The sequence below is a fragment of the Taudactylus pleione genome, unplaced genomic scaffold (assembly GCF_031769625.1).
Source record: "Taudactylus pleione unplaced genomic scaffold, aTauple2 ptg000100l, whole genome shotgun sequence".
NCBI classification, from domain to species: domain Eukaryota; kingdom Metazoa; phylum Chordata; class Amphibia; order Anura; family Myobatrachidae; genus Taudactylus; species Taudactylus pleione.
In genome coordinates this window covers 255,462-277,470 of record NW_028284502.1, presented here as the reverse complement: position 1 = coordinate 277,470, position 22,009 = coordinate 255,462, and the positions used below count along the sequence as shown (strand labels likewise).

The window sequence follows — 22,009 nt, the reverse complement described above, 5'->3', positions numbered from 1 at the left end:
CAATGCTGATATTCACGTACTTGAGTAATTATTTGCAAGTATGCATGCGGCAGACGTTCAGAAAACCCCTAAGACGCATATGTTAAAGATGATGCTGTGATCGCGACAGATTGTATCAGCAAAGTGAAGGGCATTCTTGGGTGGTGACTGGGATGTGGCCTGAAGTGAACGCAGAAAAAAAATCTGTCTCATGGGCGTGTTATGGGAATGTCGCGTACGTGTCAGTGAGAGTGGTTGCGTTCTCAGAAGCACAGTCACAACCAAAGAGGCCATGTTCAGATGGAGAACGGCACCTACCATTTGGAGCACGTAATAGTGCACCGATGGTAGCATGTCATGAGTCACCGGTGGTTTTGGCAAATCCACCCTCAAATGTTATGGTTTTGGATCTGGCAAAACCACTCAGAAGTGTTTTTGTGTGTATTAGGTTCCAGTTTTTGGATTGCTTTAAAATTGATAACAACAGCTAAAATCATGTAATTTGGACCTGTTTTCATGCAATCCAAAACCAGAGATTTGTTTTTTAAATCCAAGTTCCGAATTTACAGCAGACCCGCGCCGAAACTCTGGGCCTGATTCAGAGCCGGACGCTCTGACAAGAGTGCTCGCTCTGAATCAGTGCCCTCCTACCTAAAAATGGAGCGGCCTCCTGGCCGCTCGCATAGCTGTGGGTGACCACCCACAGCATATGCCAGCGGCCAAAAAGATGGTTAAGACCATCGCGACCATCGGGCTTGCGACGAGACCCTGCGGTAGGGTCTCGGTGACCGCAAGCCCTGGAGTGATTTTGGCTCTATCAGAGCCAAAATCACTCCCACTGACATCACTAGTGATGTCAGTGGGGCCGGATCCAGACGGTAGGCGTTCCCATGGGAACACCTCCGTCTGGCAGCCATGCCCCCGGCACGCCCACCAAAGGGGGCGTGCTGTCAGTCACCATCGACAGCACGCCCCCTTTGGTGCGAGACCCAGAGCGACAGCTTGGCTGTCGCTGTCCGGGTCTCGTGCATGCGCACGACGGAGCTCCCTCCGTCGTGCGCATGCGCATTGGGGTAACATCGGCCCATTTGCGAGCGTCCTGCGCTCGCGAGCGGGTCTGAATGACCCCCTTTTTCTACTCGGAAACCCCAAAAGTGATCCAAGCCGAGACTCGGTTCTACTCGGAAACCCCAAAAGTGATCCAAGACGGGACTCTGTTCTACTCGGAACCCCAAAAGTGATCCAAGCTGGTACTTAATTTAACTCGGAACCCCAAAGTTTGGGTGTGTTTGTATTTCAAGGAAACCGCACATCTCTAGTTAACAAAGTGGGCATTTCAGTGCTTGCACATTCAGACGCAGGTTACTGCATCAGGGGATGGCAGAAAGTAGCATTTGCATATTATTGCAGCCGCGACTCCGGCAACAGATGCATGAGCAGATGCAGCGTTCACTTCTGAATCAGGGCCAAAGTGTGTGTGCTTAGTTGAAGTAAAAGATGTTGTGGTTGGAGAATGGGAAAGGCATATTTGAAAAACTAACAGTGGAGCAGAAGTAGAAGACAAGGTGTTGTCCTTTACAGTGAGAAATTAAGTCCTCTGGGAAAAACTAAAGGAGGAAGTGAGATAAGTTTTGTGGCAGCAGAATAATGGGACTCTTAATGGAAATTATAAATCTGCATACCATGAGAGTAAGCAGGACAGAGGATATGAAATAAGAGTTCCAGGCAGCAATGTTGTCAAGGAATTTGGAAAGTGGATCATGGGTTTCAAAAATTACAGAAGTACAAAAATGGAGAGTAGAGAATAGAAAAATGTGAAGAGCATCACGCTACAGTTGACAAGTGGCAGTACACCACCATCTCTGACAACTGTGACATGAAATTCCACCACAGTATCAGCAATAGATGACAGGTGTCAGTGTGACACCAACACAGACAACTTCATATTCTTTTTACTTATTGTAACTGGCACCAGCGGAGACACCTATCCTTTTGGATAAAGGGGGCTGTCAGTGCTGCAGTCCGGAGACTATCCCTGCACTTGTGCAATGGATCTGGCAGGGGTCAGAACTGGCACATGTGCAGAAGCACCGATGGGGCCAGTGCATGGGTACAAACACCGACATCTAGAGACTACATTGGCTGCAGCCCCTATAAGCTAGGTAGGGCTGTCAGAAAGGCAGGGAGTGGCTTTCTATTGAAAGAGCTCACTCCGTTAATCGTGGTGCCGACTGGCAATCCCCCTGTGCCTGCTTGTCCTGTGTGTGAGTAGCAGATAGTGCTTCCAATCGGAAACCACTGCCTGTGAAGCTAGTGCATGGTTATACTGGCACGCTGGGGGTGATGAATTTTACAGGGTGGGCAGTGCCCCTTGTTTAAATCCACCACTGATTAGCACTGAGAGTACTGTACTACAAGAACTGGACTAGCATAATCTTCACTTATAAGAACCTCTTTTTCCTTCCATCCATATATGTTCACCAGTACTCCTGAAATCCACGTGCAGCAACTACTATAGGTAGTATAGAAAAAATGTCTTACTGGTACTGTAGCAGTCCCGACACTATCATCCGGAGAAAAGTAGCACAGCAGGATACAGTTCCTATCAATAGTATAAGTAGGGGTAGCATTACAGATCAGAGGCCAGCAGCAAGTTGCTAGTGTAGTCAGATTCAGGCACTTGGTCAGAGGCTGGGAGCACACAGATATTATATTAAGATTCAGGAACCGCTTGGTCAGAGGCAGGGGGCTAGCCGTTAACATAGTCAGGTCATGGCAAAAGGTCAGAGGCCGATGGTAGACAGATAACATAATAAGGTACTGGCAAAAAGTCAGCAGCAGAATGAAATAAGTACAAAGAGCAGGAGGCAAGGTTTTGCAACAGAACCTATGTCTATCGCCATGAATAAGGCACCATTGGTTATAAAAGACAGACAGGCAATAGAGGAGCAGCTGATGAGCAAAGATCCACTACTAACAGGCGTAAGTGCCCGCTATTGCACTGAATTTTGTTGCTGGAGATTGCCTCAACAACCAGCAGCACAGAAATGACTCAAATGTGTCTGCTTATTGCCCCTAATAAGGTCAAGTCTATTAAGACATTGAGACTTCACTGGTATGCAGTCTTTAAGGCCCTCACTGCTACCAATTAAGACTCGTTGAAGTTATCAATGACTTTTGTTTTGTTCAACTGTTTATTGACTACAGCTCTGTTTTTTTTTATTGTTTCTGTGTTCTCCAACTCATTGACTTTGGCTCATCATTCACCATTCTTCCTTCCCCACTGCTTCAAGTTCAGCTTTGTTCCTCATGACCTGTCTTCTAAGGACAATGTGGTTTGGTCAATCATGGTGTGTCTCTGCTAGCTTCTCTGGTCAAGTGGTCCTTTCCTAAAAGCTAGAAAATACAGTAGAGAACTGGGAGCGCTAAAATATCTAGAAATAGTAATTTAATGTCTCAAATAGAAATATAGAAATCACATAAATATATGGGAAAAAAATTACTGTAACATAACAATCTAACATATGACAATAAAATTAAATAAAACACAAATGGCATACAATGTAAAAATCAGGGCTAGCAGTTGACAATAAGCACATATATATGGACACTGTGGCCACAGATAATAATCCAACAAGTAAATGCAGTCCGACTTACCTGTTGCAGTTTAGTAGGTGCATGGCTGAATAGCAGCCGCGGGTTAATAGGGGATGAAGTCAGGCCGACGCCCAGGTTACCGAACGAAGGTAAGCCGGGTACCGGGCGCAGACAGCCGCTGGGGGGGTGTTAGGTTTTAGGGCTCCCGTGGGGACTTAGAGTTAGGCACCCTCCCGGGAGACTTATTTTTAGGCTAGGGTGAAGGGGGGGTTAGGGTTAAGCACCTCGGGGGGAGGTTAGGGTTAGGCACCCGCCCGGGAGACTTAGGTTTAGGCTGTGGGGAAGGGGGGGTTAGGTTTAGGCACTTAGAGGGGGTTAGGCACTAGGGAGGGAGGTTAGGGCTAGGATCTTCACTGCTGCTGGTCTTCCGGCATCGGGATTTGAACCGCCAGACATAGGTCCGGCAGTATTTCATACTGATCCCGTTAATAGCGGTATATTAATCAATATGAACAATCCAAAAAGCTCCTTGAAAACTGAACATCTGTATATTCAAAGTGAAAGCTGAGCATTATATAGCAGTTTAGTAGGTGCATGGATAAATAGCAGCAGCTATTGGAGAACATAAAATGCTTAATCCACCACTCTGTCTGTTTCCAGTCTGGGAATGTGACTCGGGGAGAAAACTGCAGAGGATCTGGTGTCAGAGGAGGTAAACAAGGAGGTAGAGGGATTTCTAAGTTAATACATGGTTTGATGTGAAATTGTCACAAACATATCTCACTTCCCAATGTGTGGCTGGAAAAGTGGAGGAAGGCTAGAAGTCCAGGGTTGGATGAGATGTTACCACTTACCAGCAACCATGAAAATAATTAGGGGAATAATAGGGACATATGAGGTTGAATTTTAAGTATGAGTTATATTCTACTTACAGTATGTAGGCTGAAAAGTAGGGGGGTGCAGTGGTGCCAACAGTCCAATCTGTCTAACCATGGCGTTAATTAGTGTAAATTTAATAAATTGGCCAAATGCTAAAAGGGTTCCTTGCATTTACCACAAATCATCTGCAGAATAGATGAACTTATGGTTCAGTAGTTGTTTTTTATGTTATATTCTAAATATATTAGACAGGGCCAGTAGTGGCTTCTTCGAAATAACCGATCATCTAATTTCCTTTTGTTTTAATGTCATAGGTATTGAACCTCACAAGACGATACATACAGAAACATAAGCACCTGGTTGTCCCTCTGTTAATAAAATATGCTGAAGAGTGGCTTAGCTCCGGAAACCCCATCTTCAGGCCTGTCTGGTGGCTCAGTCCAGATGACCCAATTGCATTCACAATAGACAATGAGTTTCTAATTGGAGACGAGGTAAGAAAATAAAATGTCTATGAACAGCATAAAAATAAAATAACCAAGAAAAATGCACTTAAAACTGCTGAATATACTGCAAAGGTGACATTTGAGAGAATTAAGTCATTGTTCCACTATAATCATCTCCAGAATATAACATTGTACTATTCATGTATTTAAGTGTTCTATGTACTAAGCCTTGGAGAGTGAGTAAGTGGAGAGAGATAAAGGGTCTGATTCAGAGATGGCCGGAATTGCGCATCTGCACACAAGCGGCTCTGCAATTCCATCCATTTAAAATGCAGAAGAAAGTGTCAGACAGGAAGTAGTTAGAATCCCGGTGTCGAAATCCTGACTCAGTACTAAAGATAGGCGTCTAAACACCGACGCCTATCTTTAACTGGATGACGGAAACTCGACAGGTGACTTCCCGAGTGAAGGTAAGCGGGAAGGGTTAGCTGTTAGCTGTGCGGGAGGGTTAAGTTTAGGCACCCCTGGGGGGGACTTAGGGTTAGGCACCCCCCGGAGAGGGTTAAGCTAGGGGAAGGGGGGGGGTTAGAGTTAGGCACCACTGGGGGGAGGTTAGGCACCCCCCGGAGGGATAGGTTTAGGGTGCAAGAAGGGGGGGGTTAGGTTTAAGGATCCCCGGGCGGACTTAGGGTTAGGCACCAACCCGGGAGTTTTAGTTTAGGGACCCTTAAGGGAGGGTTAGGGTTAGGGGGGGAAGAAGGGTAGGATTAGCATACTTACCTGCCCCGTCGGGGTTCTGCTATTCTGGGCTTCCGGCATCGGCATTTCACCCAGCGGCAATTCAGTCACCGGGATTTCATACCCAACCTGTGTCTGACACCTCCTTGTTGCATCTGCGTAATCGTAGGGCTGCGACCGAGGTTGCAGCCTAGCATCACCATCGTTCGCGATTGTTGTCACTTGTCAGGCTGCGGTAAGCTTCAGGGCCCTATCAACTTGCGAGGCCAGGAAGTCTGCGTGCACCCACGCAGACTCTGGCCTTGTCCCTCCCGGAAAACGGGGGTGACACGCCCCCGTTTCCGGGAACTCTGCTCAGGAACGCCCCTGCTCCACCTTCTAAACACCATAACCTGTCAATCAGACTGCGGTTGTGAGGCTCTGCGAGCGAACCATGCGCAGTCCTCCCACCATCGGAGATGTATGCTAACCATCAGGTTAGCATACATCTCTGAATCAGGCTCAAAGTAGCAACTAATCAGCTCCTAACTGACATTTTTCAAACACAGCCTGTAACAGGATCTGATTGGTTGGTAATTTATCTCCATCTACTTGATCTCTCTCCAAGGCTTAGTACATAGACCCCATAGTCTCTAAAGCCAAGTAAAGAACTTTCAAAATAATTCAAATAACTGCCTTTTTAAAAATGAAATTTGTTTAGGTGTGCCTCTGATAGGTGAATGCTGTTTGAGCAATCTCATCTGCCAGGAGGTGATAGTAATATATTTTCAATCCCAACAAAATAGGTTTTACCTTTGAATAAATTGCTGCTTTAAATCCCACCACAGAAATGACAAATCACAGCTCATTAAATAAACCTCTATGTACTGTAGGCAAAACCACGTCCAATCTTACCATGTGGATTTGCTTAAAACACGTGGTACAGGGGTTTGCAGTTGTTTCACATTGAGGGCCAAATGTAATAGGGATCGAGTTTTCGCTAAAATCCAACACGCACCTTCTCACATTTTTGAAGGTGCGAGTTGGTGCCGGGACTCGCAAATGTAATGGCCTGCGAACTTTTGAGCTCGAGGCTACTACACTATGCGAATGTGAGCAAGTATTTCCCATGTAAACTCACACCTTTTAATGCGACTAGCATTAAAAGATGCGAGTTATACAAAAGCCTTCACAGATCAGTGAGGTCCGTGTGTTAAAAAGAAAATGACATGCACCCCCTCCCCAGAAGGATAACCAGCATGAGCTTTGTACAGCCTGTGCTGGCTTTTAAAATACAGGGGACAAAATGCGTAGGGGACCCCTGTATTTTAAGTACCAGCCCCAAACTTTCTCTAGCAGGGGGGGGGGTAATGCCACAGCCAGGGATAACCTTTCACTGGGTCCCCCGGCCAAAGCATTACTCCTGACCGCTAGTCCTCTTCGGTCCTTCTAGGCATCCAGGGGGTTAAAAAAAAACAAACAAGAAAACCCGATACCATGCCGGACAGGAGGAAGGGTACGTTTACACATTGCCTTCCTCCACGCGAATGACTGGGACCCACGTGTGCCGAGTCATTGCAGGAGCCACCTGCCAATCAGCAGGTGCCTCCATAGGAGCTGTCCGCTGATTGGCTGTGTACAGTCAGCCTGTCGCCTCCATAGACTTTAATGGTGTGAAATCTCCATTGAAGTCTATGGAGGGAAGCGCTACATTGTATCCTTTGATGGTAACCGCAAGGTTTACCTTTACATCATTGGCTACAATGTAGCATTTTGTCCTATCCTGAAGCTGGTCTATTGTTTTTGCGGTTTCTCAGGCAGCAATATGTGCAAGTGAAGCACTTGCACTCTATTACATTGCCCGTGTTCTATCTAGAGAATGGTAAAACAGTTTTACTATAGTCGCACCCTATTACATTTGTGAGTGAGTAAAAAATGTGAGTTTAGCGCTAAACTCGCATTTTTTACAAATTCGTAACCTATTACATTTGGCCCAGAATGCGGGTTGAATTTTCGCACTACAAACTGCAAGTTAGCAATTCCTGTGGTTCGCCTCTGAATACTGCATCTGATGTGTGTTGGTTTGCAAACTATAGTGCATGCAAACTACAGTGCATATAAAATTGGATGTTAGTAAATTCATCCACAAATGGTAACTACTTTGAGGTAGCTGAAAACGTTCTTTGAAAAAACACTGTGACAAAAGGGTTCAGTATGATTTGTTGACATCTATAATGTCGGCAATCACAATTTAGGCTACAGCTTGTTGACAGGTATTCCACATCATCAGAGTACATGACAACAAGTTCAAAATGTCAACATACACAGTGTCGATTTGGAAGATATGGACACTGCCACAATGTCAGTATGTTCATATGACGACCCCTAACCCTATCCCTAATGCTAACCCTTGTATTCTCAACATTATGACTATGTAGACATGTCATATGTCAACATTTTAACTGTGTTCACATTGTGAAGGTGTCAACATGTAGACTGCCGACACTTTACCCATGTTGACATGCAGGGCTGTAACTAGGGTTTTGAATTTGGTGCTGGCTCTGTGGGCGGCATTGTTGCTACTAACTGGCTAGATGCCTGGAACTGCACCCTATGGCTAGAATCACTGCTGTGGCGCTGCTGGAGTGTCCTGTAGACATTTCTAGCAGGCACCCTGCAGTCTGTGCCGCTGATTGAACATCCTCAGGATCCTCCAATCAGCACTGCACTTGCCGGTGCTTCTGGCCCGCCGACCAGACTCATAGAGTGCTGGTGCCTGGTGCTTTTCAGGGGGAGTGGCCTAATCGTGGTATATGTGGCCTCGTCGCCCTTAGAAAAAAAATTATACATTATTTGCAGTGCCACTGAACAGTGAGGTGCTCTGAGCGATCTGTGTGCCCTCCACCCAGGCAGCCTTTCTGGACTCATTGCAGCCCAGCACACAGCAGCGTGTTTGTGCTGGGCTGGGTTGAGTGGCTGCTGACAGGTAAGAGGGCATGTGGGTGGCGGTGGACCTGGGCCCCTTACCGGGTCTCTCCATAAGCCCAGGCCCAGGAAATTAGTACTCGCTCCCCTCCCTCTCTGCGCCCCTGATGCGACGTCATGACATTGAGCACCCTGACCAATTTGCTGCCTAAGGCAAGATTTAGGTAATGCCCCTTAAATTACAGCCAGTTCCACCACCAAGCATTGTGTGCATACGCTCTCACAGATACTACATCACAGCTTTATGTCTGTGAGATTTTTTATTTTGAAAGAAACCAGTGCTAAGTGCATAAACCACAAAACTATAACTGTACTATAAATAGCAAGGAACTAAACGGCCAATAATAGCGCCTAAGCCATATCATACCTAGAACATTACCATGGGCTTTTGTCCGTTCTTCCTTCTCGTCTTTTCTTTATTTTTGCCATGGACACCAGAGGGCTTTGGGACAATAGACATAATGTGAAGCTCTTACAATAAATCCTAGCTCAAACAAATAAGTGTCTACCTTTACAGATGTCTCCTATTCATGTCCCAGTTCACATTATAATGTCACATGATTATGCCACAAATTATCTACCAAAGATCACATGAGTATGCCAACAATTATCTACCAGAGATCACATGATTATGCCAACAATTATCTACCAGAGATCACATGATTATGCCAACAATTATCTACCAGAGATCACATGATTATGCCAACAATCTAGCAGAGATCACATGATTATGCCAACAATTATCTACCAGAGATCACATGATTATGCCAACAATCTACCAGAGATCACATGATTATGCCACAAATTATCTACCAGAGATCACATGATTATACCACACATTATCTACCAGAGATCACATGATTATGCCACACATTATCTACCAGAGATCACATGATTATGCCACACATTATCTACCAGTGATCACATGATTACGCCACAAATTATCTACCAGAGATCACGATTATGCCACAAATTATCTACCAGAGATCACATGATTATGCCACAAATTATCTACCAAAGATCACATGATTATGCCACACATTATCTACCAGTGATCACATGATTATGCCACACATTATCTACCAGAGATCATATGATTATGCCACACATTATCTACCAGAGATCACATGATTATACCACACATTATCTACCAGAGTCACATGATTATGCCACACATTACTGTCCCCAATTGACATGAATATGCCACAAATTGATAGCCTCAGTCTTCCTCCCTGACGTGCTCATGTTGCTGGTCTAGGTCACATGGTCTGCTACTAGCTCCTCCATCTGTCTCCTCACTGGCACTGATGTGGTGGAGAGATGAATGGAGAAAGCCACCAATAGATGTGACCTCTTCCATCAATGACAGTGGCAAAAAAACAAGTACCGACTGTAGTGCTGATGCCGAGATGTCATTTCTGCTGGCGGCTTGTCCTGTCAGTGTGTGCTTGGTAACGTGGGGCCAGGCTGGCTTGGTCCCCCCCCCTCCTTTCAGGCATTTCTCTAGGTGGCCAATGCCCAGGACAGTCTCTGTATATGACATTATTTTCTGCTACATATTTTTATATTCCGTGAATAATCGCTGCCAAAAAACATGTAATGGATTGCTCCCATATGGCTCTACCATTTGGAGTGAGAGTAACTATAAAAATATGTCTGTGTGACATGATTTATTTGTCATATTACTTTGTACTATGTAAATGAACCCGTCTGACACCACCTTACTCATTATGAAAGTATTCCATGATAGAATATATAGTGCTCATTACATACAGCACTGATTTTCGTTAAATGTGAAAATGCGTCTTTTTTGTGTACACCTGAAAATGCATCTGTGCACTTACTGTATGTATCTAGGGATGTATTTTGAATTGTACGTGTATTAATAGGCATGCAACTTCAACCCTGGTGTGTAGATACATCTGACTCAAATATGCAGCAGTTGATACATTCAGAATGTTGATAGCTTCTGAATGTCGACAGTCAGAATGTCGACACAGACTTTAGGTTGACAAACAATTTATTGACATTCACAAATGTCAACATGGTTAAAGTGTCGACATCTTTATAATGTCTGCATTTACCATGTCGACACCAAAATGTTGACACCTAAATGTGACATGCACTTTTTTTCTTACTGTTAGGGTTAGGCTAAAATAAGCAAAAGCTGCATGTCAACATTCTTGTGCAGACATTAGGAACATGTTGATATTTTAACCATGTCGACATTTTTGAATGTCGACATATTGCTTATCGACCTAAAGTCCAAGTCGACATTCTGACTGTCAACTTTTCACACCACACCACTGAAAGGTATATCTTAAATATATACATAAGTCAAATCAGTTCCATCTCCAAAGTGCCAAGGACTTGTATTGCAATGCGCTTACTAGAGGGTCGGTACGGCAGATAGTGTATGTCCCCATTGGGATGGTAGTTTATGTCCTGGTAGGGGTGGCAGGGGGGGGTTAGCATTTGTCTGGTTGGCGACACACACCTTGCCTTGAATGTGACCCCCGTTCACCTCTATGACTGCACCTTGCTTGTTTTGTACTTTGGAAACAAAATAAAGAACATTTCAAAAAGTCAACTTCTTTTTACTAATACAGGTATTTTAAAAGTAATAATTTTTAAAATAGCATGCCTATTATATTTCACTTAGGGACCAGTAATAGCCCCAAATCAATGCTTTTGTGGCACCAAATTTGCCGAAGCTGTACAGTTCTTGAGAAAACTTAGGGCCCGATTCAGACCCGCTCGCAAGCGCATTGCGCTCGCAAGCGGGTCGATGGTGGCCCAGTTCGCCCGCGCGGCGTGTGCACTACTCGTGCGCGAGCCTCAGAGCGAGCGCAGAAAGCGCTCGCTCCTGGACTCACTACAAAAGAGGCGGCTGTCGATGTTGATCGACAGCTCGCCCCATTTTGTAGGCGTGGCGGGGGGGCGGCTTCACAAACGGAGGCGTTCCCATGCGAACGCCTGCCGTTTGTGGGCGGCCCCACTGACATCACCAGTGATGTCAGTGAGAGAGCTTTCGGCTCTATTTGAGCCAGAAGCTCTCTGGGGCTTGCGGCCACGAGACCCTACCACAAGGGTCTCGTCGCAAGCCCGATGGTCGCGATGGTCTTGACCATCGCGACCATCATCATGGCTGCTCGCAATACCCAAGTGCCGCAACTAAAAAATGTGCGCCCACCCTGATTCAGAGCGAGCGCTCGCTTTTTGTGAGCGCCTCTGAATCAGGCCCTCAGTTCTTATCTAATTGAAATGGTTTCTATTTACTTTCACAATTTGTCAGTTTTGGTAAGTGTTCTTTAAACATCAAAATACTTTATAAGTTCAATGCCTTCATTTACAACTCATTAGGCATCATTTAATAATATAGGTCAAGTAGAACACATGCTGTTATAAAAAACAAAAAGATGTGAATTTACATCAATCTACTGTAACTATACTAGACTGCTAACAGCTAATATCTGATTGGGTGGACTGCACTTTTACTTGGTAATTAACCAGTTCCCTGGCATGCAGCTATGCCAAGCTGGGCTTTCCCTGGGGATGCGGTTAACTTACTGCTGTCTGGAATGGCGGTCGTTGGAAATCAAGGCTGGTACTAAAGATAGGCGTCTAAATCCCAATGCCTATCTTTAGCCAGATGCCAAAATCCCGACGTCCGGCATCCCGAACGAAGGTAAGTGGGGAGTGTTAGTTGTTAGCTGCGGGGAGGGGAGAGTTAGTTTTAGGCACCCTGGGGGGACTTAGGGTTAGGCACCCCCAGACAGGGTTAGGCTAGGGGAAGGGTTGGGTAGGGTTAGGCACCACTGTGGGGAGGTTAGGGATAGGCACCCTCCCAGGAGGGTTAGGTTTAGGGTGCAGGAAGGGGGAGTTAGGGTGAAGCTCAACCAGGGGGAGTTAGGATTAGACACCACCGGGGGGAGGTTAGGCATCACTAACAGAGGGCTTGAGGGGGAGGAAGGTTAGGGTACTTACCAGCCCCAGTCGGGTTTACGGCGTCGGTATTACGCCTGCCGGGAACAGATCCAGCAGCATTACATACCGATTCCTTTGCCACATGGTTGCATCTGACGTGACCAGTGGCGATAGCCGATTATCAGTTTCCTGATATATCAGACAATTATTCCTGATTTTATGTGTCCTTTAGATTATGGTGATCCCGTGACGATTTAGAATATCAATATGGGTCGGCCGACTAGGGATAGTTAAATAGTTTAAAAGTGTTTAATGTTTAAGATTGTGCACAGTATAGAATAAACATTGCTATTTTTATGGCATATTGTGCATGGACAGAGCTTGCGAGACTGCCCTGTCCATGCGAGTCCTTTCCCCACATTTCTCAGGGTATTTTTCACAAAAAATACCCTGACACTGGGCATGCGCATGTGCTGCCAGCTCTGGGCTCTGCTTTCCCTGTCAGCAGCCAGGAAAGGTGAGTTAGCGCAGGTGAAACAGGGGGGAACCCTGCATAATGCCATCTCCTTCGCTGGTCTCCCCCCTGGTATTTTTTACAATTTCTTTTAGTAAGCACAGAAACAGACAATCACAGGTGCACAACTCCAAATTACTGATTATATATATTACTGATTTTATATATATATATATATATATATATATATATATATATATACATTATGCAATTACATTTTGCAATAAATAGGTTTTTAGCATAATCATGGCCAAGGTTATGGGCCTACCCACCATATCCAGGTAACCTCTGTAGGGTAGGTCTGTAACATACTAGGGTTCAAATCCAGAGCGCAGGACACCCCAAACCAGCTCAGCCCCGAGCCACTCCAGGGCATCGCTCTAATGAGAAAGGTGAAGTGTAAAGTAAGAAAGGTAAGAGCAGCTGCAGCTGCATATATAGGATAGAAAAGTGAAAATACAAATATAATAAAAACAAACAGTAAAAGTGTTAAAATGTGCAAAAAAGGAAAAGTGTTAGTCCAGGTAGAAGGTGTCTCAGCCTTCAGGTGTGCAAAGAAGCACACTTTAAATTAGGGATGTGCAGGCTCGGATAGGTTCGAGTTTGCACGTGGAGTTCGGATTTTTCCCTCCAAAAAAACGGAACTCAGAACGAGGCAAAACGTCATCTTACATGGACGAACATCATCATTCCTGGTCTTTTGTCCAGGAATGATGATGTTCGTCCATGTAAGATGACGTTTTGCCTCGTTCTGAGTTCCGTTTTTTTGGAGGGAAAAATCCGAACTCCACGTGCAAACTCGAACCTATCCGAGCCTGCACATCCCTACTTTAAATGAAGTGTATAGGAAAGGGTCCTGGACTGCACACCCTGAATATATATAATGGGAGGTGCTACCTGTTGAGACTATTATTGCAGGCACAGATACAGACAAATCACAGGTGCACAACTCCAAATTACTGATTATATATAAATACATTATGCAATAAATAGAGGTTTTAAGCATAATCGTGGCCAAGGTTATGGGCCTACCCACCATATCCAGGTAACCTCAGTAGGGTAGGTCCCTAACATACTAGGGTTCAAATCCAGAGCGCAGGACACCCCCAACCCAGCTCAGCCGAGCCACCCAAGGGCATCGCTCTAATGAGAAAAGTGAAGTGTGAAGTAAGAAAGGTAAGAGCAGCTGCCGCTGCATATATAGGATGGAGAAGTGAAAATACAAATATAATAAAAACAAACAGTAAAAGTGTTAAAATGTGCAAAAAACGCAAAAGTGTTATAATGGTCTCCCCCCTGGTATTTTTTACAATTTCTTTTAGTAAGCACAGAAACAGACAATCACAGGTGCACAACTCCAAATTACTGATTATATATATTACTGATTACTGATTATACTGAAGCAGACCAACCAAAGCAATCCAGGGGACCCACGCTCCAAAAATCAACTTAAGTTGCACTACAGTATAAAATTTGTAGGACTAACCTAAAATTGTACCTATTACTAGTGTGCATTCACAATACCAGACTCCATGCTTTAAACCAATAAGGGAGGGGTGCTTTTAGTAAATCAGAAACAGATCGCATTTCCCAAGTATCGGAGTTGCGATCTGCTTACTAAAAGAATGCAAATTTAAGGGCTTGGAGTATTTATTTTTTACAAAAACTGCTCCGAAAGGCCTTTGATACATTTTGATACAGGTGTGCAGGTCCGGTTCTTAGAGAAACGCCAACAACCGAATTTATCTGAGTCGAACTGAGGCCCTGATTCAGACCCGGCAGCTCACAGGTCTGAAGGGCTTTTTTTTTTTTTTGAGGCCAGCCTCCTGGCCGCTTGCTAAGCTGTGGGTGACCACCCCCAGCTTTTGTGAGTGGCCAGGTGATGGTCGCAATGGTCGCGACCATCGGGCTTGCGACGAGACCCTTGTGGTAGGGTCTCGTCTGCCGCAAGCCCCAGTGAGCTTCCGGCTCTAATAGAGCCGGAAGCACACTACTGACATCACTCGTGATGTCAGTAGGGCCGCCCCCAAACGGCAGGCGTTCTTTCTGGAACGCCTCCGTTTGGCAAGCCACCCCCCCTCCCCGCCTTTCAACATTGACAGCCGCCCCGTTTGTAGCGAGCCCTGGAGCGAGAAAATTTCTCTCTCGATCCGGGGCTTGCACACACGGCGCATGCGCACTGCCTGGCCATCTACCTGCTTGCGAGTGCATAGCGTTTGGAAGTGGGTCTGAATAAGGCCCAGAGTCTGAGTTCAGTATCACTTGGGGGTACTGAGTAGAACCAAGTCCCGGATCGGATCTTCCTGCGGTTTGGAACTCAGATTTAAAAAATGAACTTGGGTTTTAGATTGCATGCTAACAGGACAAAATTATGTAATTTAGCTTTTTTTTTATTTATTTTGCTAAAAAAATACTGATCCAAAGCCAAAACACGTGAGGGTGTTTTTCCAAAATCAAAACAAGAAGACGAATCTGGATCCAAAACCAAAGCCAAAACATGGGAGTCGGCGCACATCTCTAATACATTTAGGTGTTACTAAAATAATGTGAAAAGGGTGTAAATACACCCATTTTCGCATTATTTTAGTAAAAAAAAAAAAGATTGACAAATAGGCTATTAAAAGAAAGAAAATAAGATACTATTTAAAAAAATAAAACTAAATGTAACCTACCACTTTGGGTGTATTTTCCCTTATGACTGTTTTATTTTTTTCTTCCATAAATTGTGGTTGGAGAATGCTGACTCTGGGCAGTGTTTGAAATATGAACCATTTTTCTCTGGTTGTAAACATTCCAAAGTTTATTGGTTGAAATCATTCATGTTAGGGAATGATCCTACTCAAACAGCTTTATGGATCATATTAGTATCTGCCTCTTTGATGTTCATTTCATTGGAAGTCCAGACTACTCCTCACATTCACATAATAACAGACCACAGGGCCCGAATATCTTGTGTAAAAAGGATGGCCTGAAAGGATGTATTTTGAAGTTGAAGCCAATTAGTCATCCTTTCCATTACAAAAAAAGAAACCTCTAAGGCATCTGCACTTGCCTGAAATGATTTGTATTTCATGTTGCAAACATGAAACTTCCAAAGAGAGACGGTGATGCGTATAGAAGCAATTGTGGATTTATATTTTATTAGGATTAGAGATGTGCGGTTCGTTTCTCCAGAAATCCTAATTTACCTGAATTTTGTGAATCTGCACAGATTCAAGTCACTTTCTGGTCCCTTCGAGATCCGGACAGATCCGAGTCGCGGGTCTGATCTTCCCACGGTTTACATTTCGGATTTTAAATCCGAATTTCAGGTTTTGGATTACAAAAACTACATGATTTTAGCTGTTTTTTAAAAACTTTTTATCCATTTTTAAAAAAAAATAAACCCAGATCCAAAACCGAAACACTTGAGGGTGGTTTTTCAAAGCCAAAACACAAGGATGAATCCAGATTAAAAACCAAAACCAAAACACGGGGGTTATCGCACATTTCTAATTAGGTTGTTATTTTTTTTATATATATATATTTTTTTGCATTATAATCTTATCCTACCTTTTAGCGTCCATCTCTATCCATTTCTCAGCATGTGTAATTCTCACAGGATGTGACACATCAGTTATTATTATTATTATTATCCTTTATTTATATGGAACCACAAGTGTTCCGCAGCACCTTACAGAGTACATAAACTAATAAGTGAACAAGTAATGAGTAATTTACAGTACATTACAGTGCAGGACATGGTTTATATACATTGCTGCAATAGCGTTTAAAAAGATCACAATAAGCAGTTAGCAGTCAAGTGTTAGGTGCCCTAATAGGGAGTAAGAAGTAGAAGAAAGTGTAAGGAGAACCACGTGAGGGAAGAGGTCCCTGCTCATGAGAGCTTACATTCTAAAGGGAAGGGGCGGACAGACAGGCGTGACACAGAAGGGGTAGATAGGGAGGAAAAAGCATGAAGTGGGCTAGGATGAGAGCTGGAAGTCATTGATGAAGTACTGGGTCTTGAGAGCCTGTTTGAAGATATGTAGAGAGGTGGAGAGTCGGAGAGGGAGAGTGTTTCAAAGGTAGGGAGCAGCACGGGCGAAATCTTGGAGGCATGAGTGGGAGGATGTAATTAGTTGGCAAGAGAGGTGGCCTGCATTTGTTGAGCGGGAGATGAGGTCAGAGATGTAAGTGGGAGAGGATTGGTTGATGGCTTCGTAGTTATGCTTTCAATAGGCTATAAAAAAAAGTTGAGTTCATTATTTTGTGGATCCAGATAAAGGTGAAATAGTTACTGGAATAACAATTTCAGATGAGAATATTCTTTCTTGGCTCCAGAATTAGATTGTAAATGGCACTAGACAAAAAAAAATCTGTATAGTTTTAACTTGAAAATTCTCAAAAGTTTAAAGGAGGTTTGCGGTCAAGGTTGTGTTGCACAAAAATAGCCTCTAGCTGCTGGGCACACGGAGGGTATCCCAACCTCCTATCGTAATAGCAGGGATATAGTAAAGTGTCAGCGCTCAGAGGGCTACCTGTCAATTCTTAGCAACCATCCGAGAATATACTTATTGATGCTGGTTGCTATTTCTTTGGGTGGGTTTTATAAAGTAGTCTCGAAGTTATGTACCCAATATATACTATGGGGTAATATTAATGTTTTAATAACAACGTTCAATGGGAGAAGTCAATCATCTAGTGGTGGGTCACAGGTCGGCAACATCTTGGGGCAGAGAAATTCATCTGTATGACACGTGTCGGTGGTGATGTTAGTCTAAAGTGGTCGTGTGTTGCAGATATATTCCTCCCCTCTCCAGCTGGTCAACTTGAAAATTGATTACTGGTAAAGGATCATCCATGATCTTAGTCTTCAGGGTCTAATATGGGCCTGTTTATCAAATTTATCAAAAGATCTCCATTAATTGCCATTTCTTATAGCAGAAAATTGTGACCATAAGAAATAAAACTTCAGTCCTAATTATCAAAGATGTTCAGCTGGGACAGCGCTAATGATGAGCAGGGGTGCAGAGAAGGGGGGGAGCGAGCACTAATTAGCTGGGCTTGCTTGAGGGGCACGGGTCTGACGCCGCTCCTCTCCCTCCCTCATACCTGTCAGTATCCCAGCACATGCTGCTGTGTGCTGGGCTGCACTGGGAGACTGCTCACTGCTGCTGAGCAGCAGTCTCCTCTGTCTGTGGGGGGGAGCAATCACCTGGATTTGCAACGGGCAGGGGGGCTCACAGCGCCCCCTCCCCAGCGAGCAGCGGCACTTCGCTGCACATCAAAAAGTTTTTTTTCTAAGGGGGCATGGCTACAAATAGGACACGCCCCCTTCACCCGGGCCCATGGTGGCTTTCTGCGGCCATGCTGATGAGATGCTGTCCCAGCGAGCAGAATACAGAATAGTAATAGCTTTTGTTAGAACCTGGCCGAGCAAATGCCCTTGCACGCCTCAGGCCATTCTTGCCGACATTCTGGCTGCCCCCTCTGAGGGTGCAGCCAGGACAGCACAGTGAGGGGGAGTGAGTGGGCGTGGCTATAGAATGACAATATTAACTTCTTTGTATAGCGGGAGGCGGGGTGACGATGATCCAGTTCAGCGCAGATTGAATCATCGCCCTCCCTTCCCCCAGACCGCCCACTTGTGCTCAATAAGTGGGCAGCTGCAGGGAGTGCGGGTGTTTAGTGGCCATCTCCGGGATTTTCATGAGTCTCCCAGCCATCCTGGGAGAGTAGGCAAGTATGGCAGAGGCATAGTGAAATATATGCAAAGAAGATAGAGAGGACCTTCCCTTAGAAGGGAAAGAAGGCTAATCGTGGTGTTAACTAATGAAGAAAAGCTGCAAAAATCTAATCTCTTCAAAGCTTGCTAAATAGCCCCATATAGCCATCCCCATAGAGAACTTTGTGGACAGTGGTAGTTAATGGAAGTTTCGAAAACGCTGCAGATATTTGCAGTATCTCAGGACTTAATGGTTTAAACACTGACAAATTACAAAAAGTGACATAATCTTGTGGAAATGGACATTTTTTATTACGTTAGAGACTTAAATTAATAGACCTCATTGAATTTTGCATATGACAATTGTCATGATATGAATAGTTTATGTTGGTGTCAAGTTATGCAGTGTCAGCTATCCATGTACCAAATACCTAATGAGATTTCTGCCCTCCTCAGATGCTGATTGCACCCATCACTGAAAAAGGTCACACTCAACGAGATATATTCCTTCCTGGAAGGGATAGTCAGTGGATGGACACAAATACTTTACAGGTGTTTGATGGCGGCACCGTGATACAAAACTATAACTGCAGCCTGCAGGAAATTCCAGTTTTTATAAAGAAAACTTCATAGATGCAAAACTATTAAAACGCAAACGTGTATCACTTCTAAGAAGACAATTAATGTAGAAGTGTCTCTTATTTTGAGATGACTGCACTTTTCCAAGCACTCCAAGGATCAGATACAGTACTTGTTGCCCTTTGTTACTGTATTGTGTTTTGTCACTGTACTCTATATAATGTGATTTCCGGAAGGTGTCGCACTCGCTCACGATATGATCTACAATCCTAGTGTGTAGTGAAGCTGAGCAAAGCAGATTGTATACTTCAATATAGCACAAAAAAAGATTCTTAGGGGTCTATTTACTAAGCAGTGTCAGGAGACAGAGTGAAAAGTGATAAGAAAGTGATAAGGTGCCAGCCAATCAGCTCCCAACTGTCATTTTTCAAACACAGCCTGTGAGATGGCAGTTGGGAGCTGATTGGCTGGCACCTTATCACTTTTCACTCTGTCTCCTAACACTGCTTAGTAAATAGACCCCTTAGTGAGTAAGCCACTACAGTATATCTACCTCTCTTTATTAACAAAATGTATGCCTTGTATAAGGCTTGGTTGTACCAGTATTAAAGTTCAATATTTTACCTACTTTGGTTCTCTTTCTGGTTTGTCTTTTTGCACATATGCAAAGTTTATTTGCGTAACATACTGTTTATTTGTGTAACCTACTGTATGGTATGCTGTCATACAGTCGACATTCAACAAGTCGACATCAGCCATGTTGGCACTGATGTAATGCCGACACTGGGCCTGATTCAGCACAGAACGCTATTGCGATTACGCAAGCAGTCTCACTGCGAAAATATGCTAATGATTGCAATCGCAGTGCCATCGCAGCACAACATAAGGACGCCCACTTTACCTTACACACATCCGTAATACTTTGCAAGTCTAGAAAACTATCGGTAACATGGAGTACAATCTGAGCCTTACGCACACTTGCACAAGGTCTGGCCTTACTCAAGAATTGCTAACCTCATCGCACGCAGTGAAAGTCCAAGATGCGTAAGGCATTGCAATGGCACGCCTGCGTTTTGACGACCACCTACCATCCCGGAATGTAGTCGGCATCTTGGCGTGCGGGATACCGATGGTCTGACTGGTTGGGATCCTGGCACCAGTATCCCAACCGCCGGCATTCCGAAGGTAAGTATCGGGGTGTTAGGGGGAGGTTAGGTTTAGGCACTAGGTAGAGGGTTAGGGTTAGGCACCGGGGAGGGAGGGTTAGGGTTAGGCACTAGGGGGGAAGGTTAGGTTTAGACACCGGGGAAGGCATGTTAGGTTTAGGGGGGCGGGGAAGGGGGAGGTTAGGTCTAGGAACTAGGGGGGAGGTTAAGGTTAGGCACCGGGGAGGGTGAGTTAGGGTAGGAGTTAGGGTAGGGGTTAGAAAAACACTTACCTGTGTTTTCTATGAGTGTCGGGATTCTGGCTGTTGGGATGCCGCTGTCGGTATTCTGACCAGTGGCATCCTGACATTTCATACCCAACTCTCCGTCTCCACCCCCAAATGGTCACTTCCGATCACAGTGAAGTCTTTGCACATGCGCACTGCGATGCATGCGCAGAACGAAACAAACATCCGATTGCGTGCGTGATCGCAGTTGCGATCCATAAGGAATCAGGACCATTGTCAGAATTTTGTCACTGAATTTTGACAGCTAGAATGTTGACAGCCAATATTAGAGTTAGGGTTAATGTTAGAGTTATGCTGCAGTTATAGTTATATCTAAACTACATCACAATTGCATTGTCGAGATGCCGACTGTCGATTTTCCCAACTCAGGGAATGTCATCCTGAATTTCCGCATTGTGAAAGTTTACATTCTGCCCAAATCAACATTCTGAATGTCGACTTAATATACTCTAATGTACACATTTCCGTACTGCGTATTAATAATACCATAATAAAACACATTCATAGGTCCAAATCCAGATATTAGTTCTTGCTACACTTACAGCTCATTAACTTAGAGAGACAGAAGAGGGGAGGGAAGGGGCTGGCCAACATAAGCAGAGAACAGTGAGGTAATAGTAATTGTTGCTGAAGTAGACCTGGGTGCAGGAGGCATAGCTCAGCTCTCCCAAGTGTTGGAGATCTGATGCAATGATACACAATGAGGATGATGACCGTCAGAATAACTACAGTCGCTAAGCTCTTCTGACTGGTTGATTACATATTGTCCTCTCTAGCTGATAGCTAAAACATTACCATAGCAGCTACAGTGTATGAAGTTGTGGTCGTCTACTTGCATTATTTAATTCACTTTTCCATTTGTACTTCTGCAGAAAAGAAGATTCACATTTAAAATAACAGATGTTTGTATTTAAATTGACTTTCTAATTTACATAAAGTGAAACTTTAAATTTGTGTTTCCATTGAAAATGCAACTTTACCCTTTTCAAATAACTGGGAAGGGGTAGGGGGTTTGGACTGCACACCCTAATTTTAAACATAAGAGGTGCTACCATGCTGAGACTTGTAGTACAATGCAGGGAACAAAGAAGGCAGGTGCACACTAAAGGTGCTTACACACGTAACTATTTTTTGAACGATTTAACTATAATGACGTCGTTATCGTTCAATCGTTGAAAACATCGTTCAGTTTCTGAGTTATAACGATGAACGATTATCGTTCATGC

At 44.3% G+C, this 22,009-nt stretch overlaps 1 protein-coding gene across 1 annotated transcript in view; it reads left to right on the top strand.

Moving 5' to 3' along the window:
* LOC148525786 (SITS-binding protein-like) overlaps window positions 1–19,693 on the top strand; it is a 116,362-nt gene extending 96,669 nt beyond the window's left edge. The window contains exons 9-10 of the mRNA XM_088470453.1: window positions 4,770–4,949; window positions 19,208–19,693. Of these exons, the coding sequence (XP_088326579.1) occupies window positions 4,770–4,949; window positions 19,208–19,384 (357 nt within the window). The 3' untranslated portion in view covers window positions 19,385–19,693. The remainder of the gene's footprint in view (window positions 1–4,769; window positions 4,950–19,207) is intronic.
* Window positions 19,694–22,009: the final 2,316 nt, after the last annotated feature.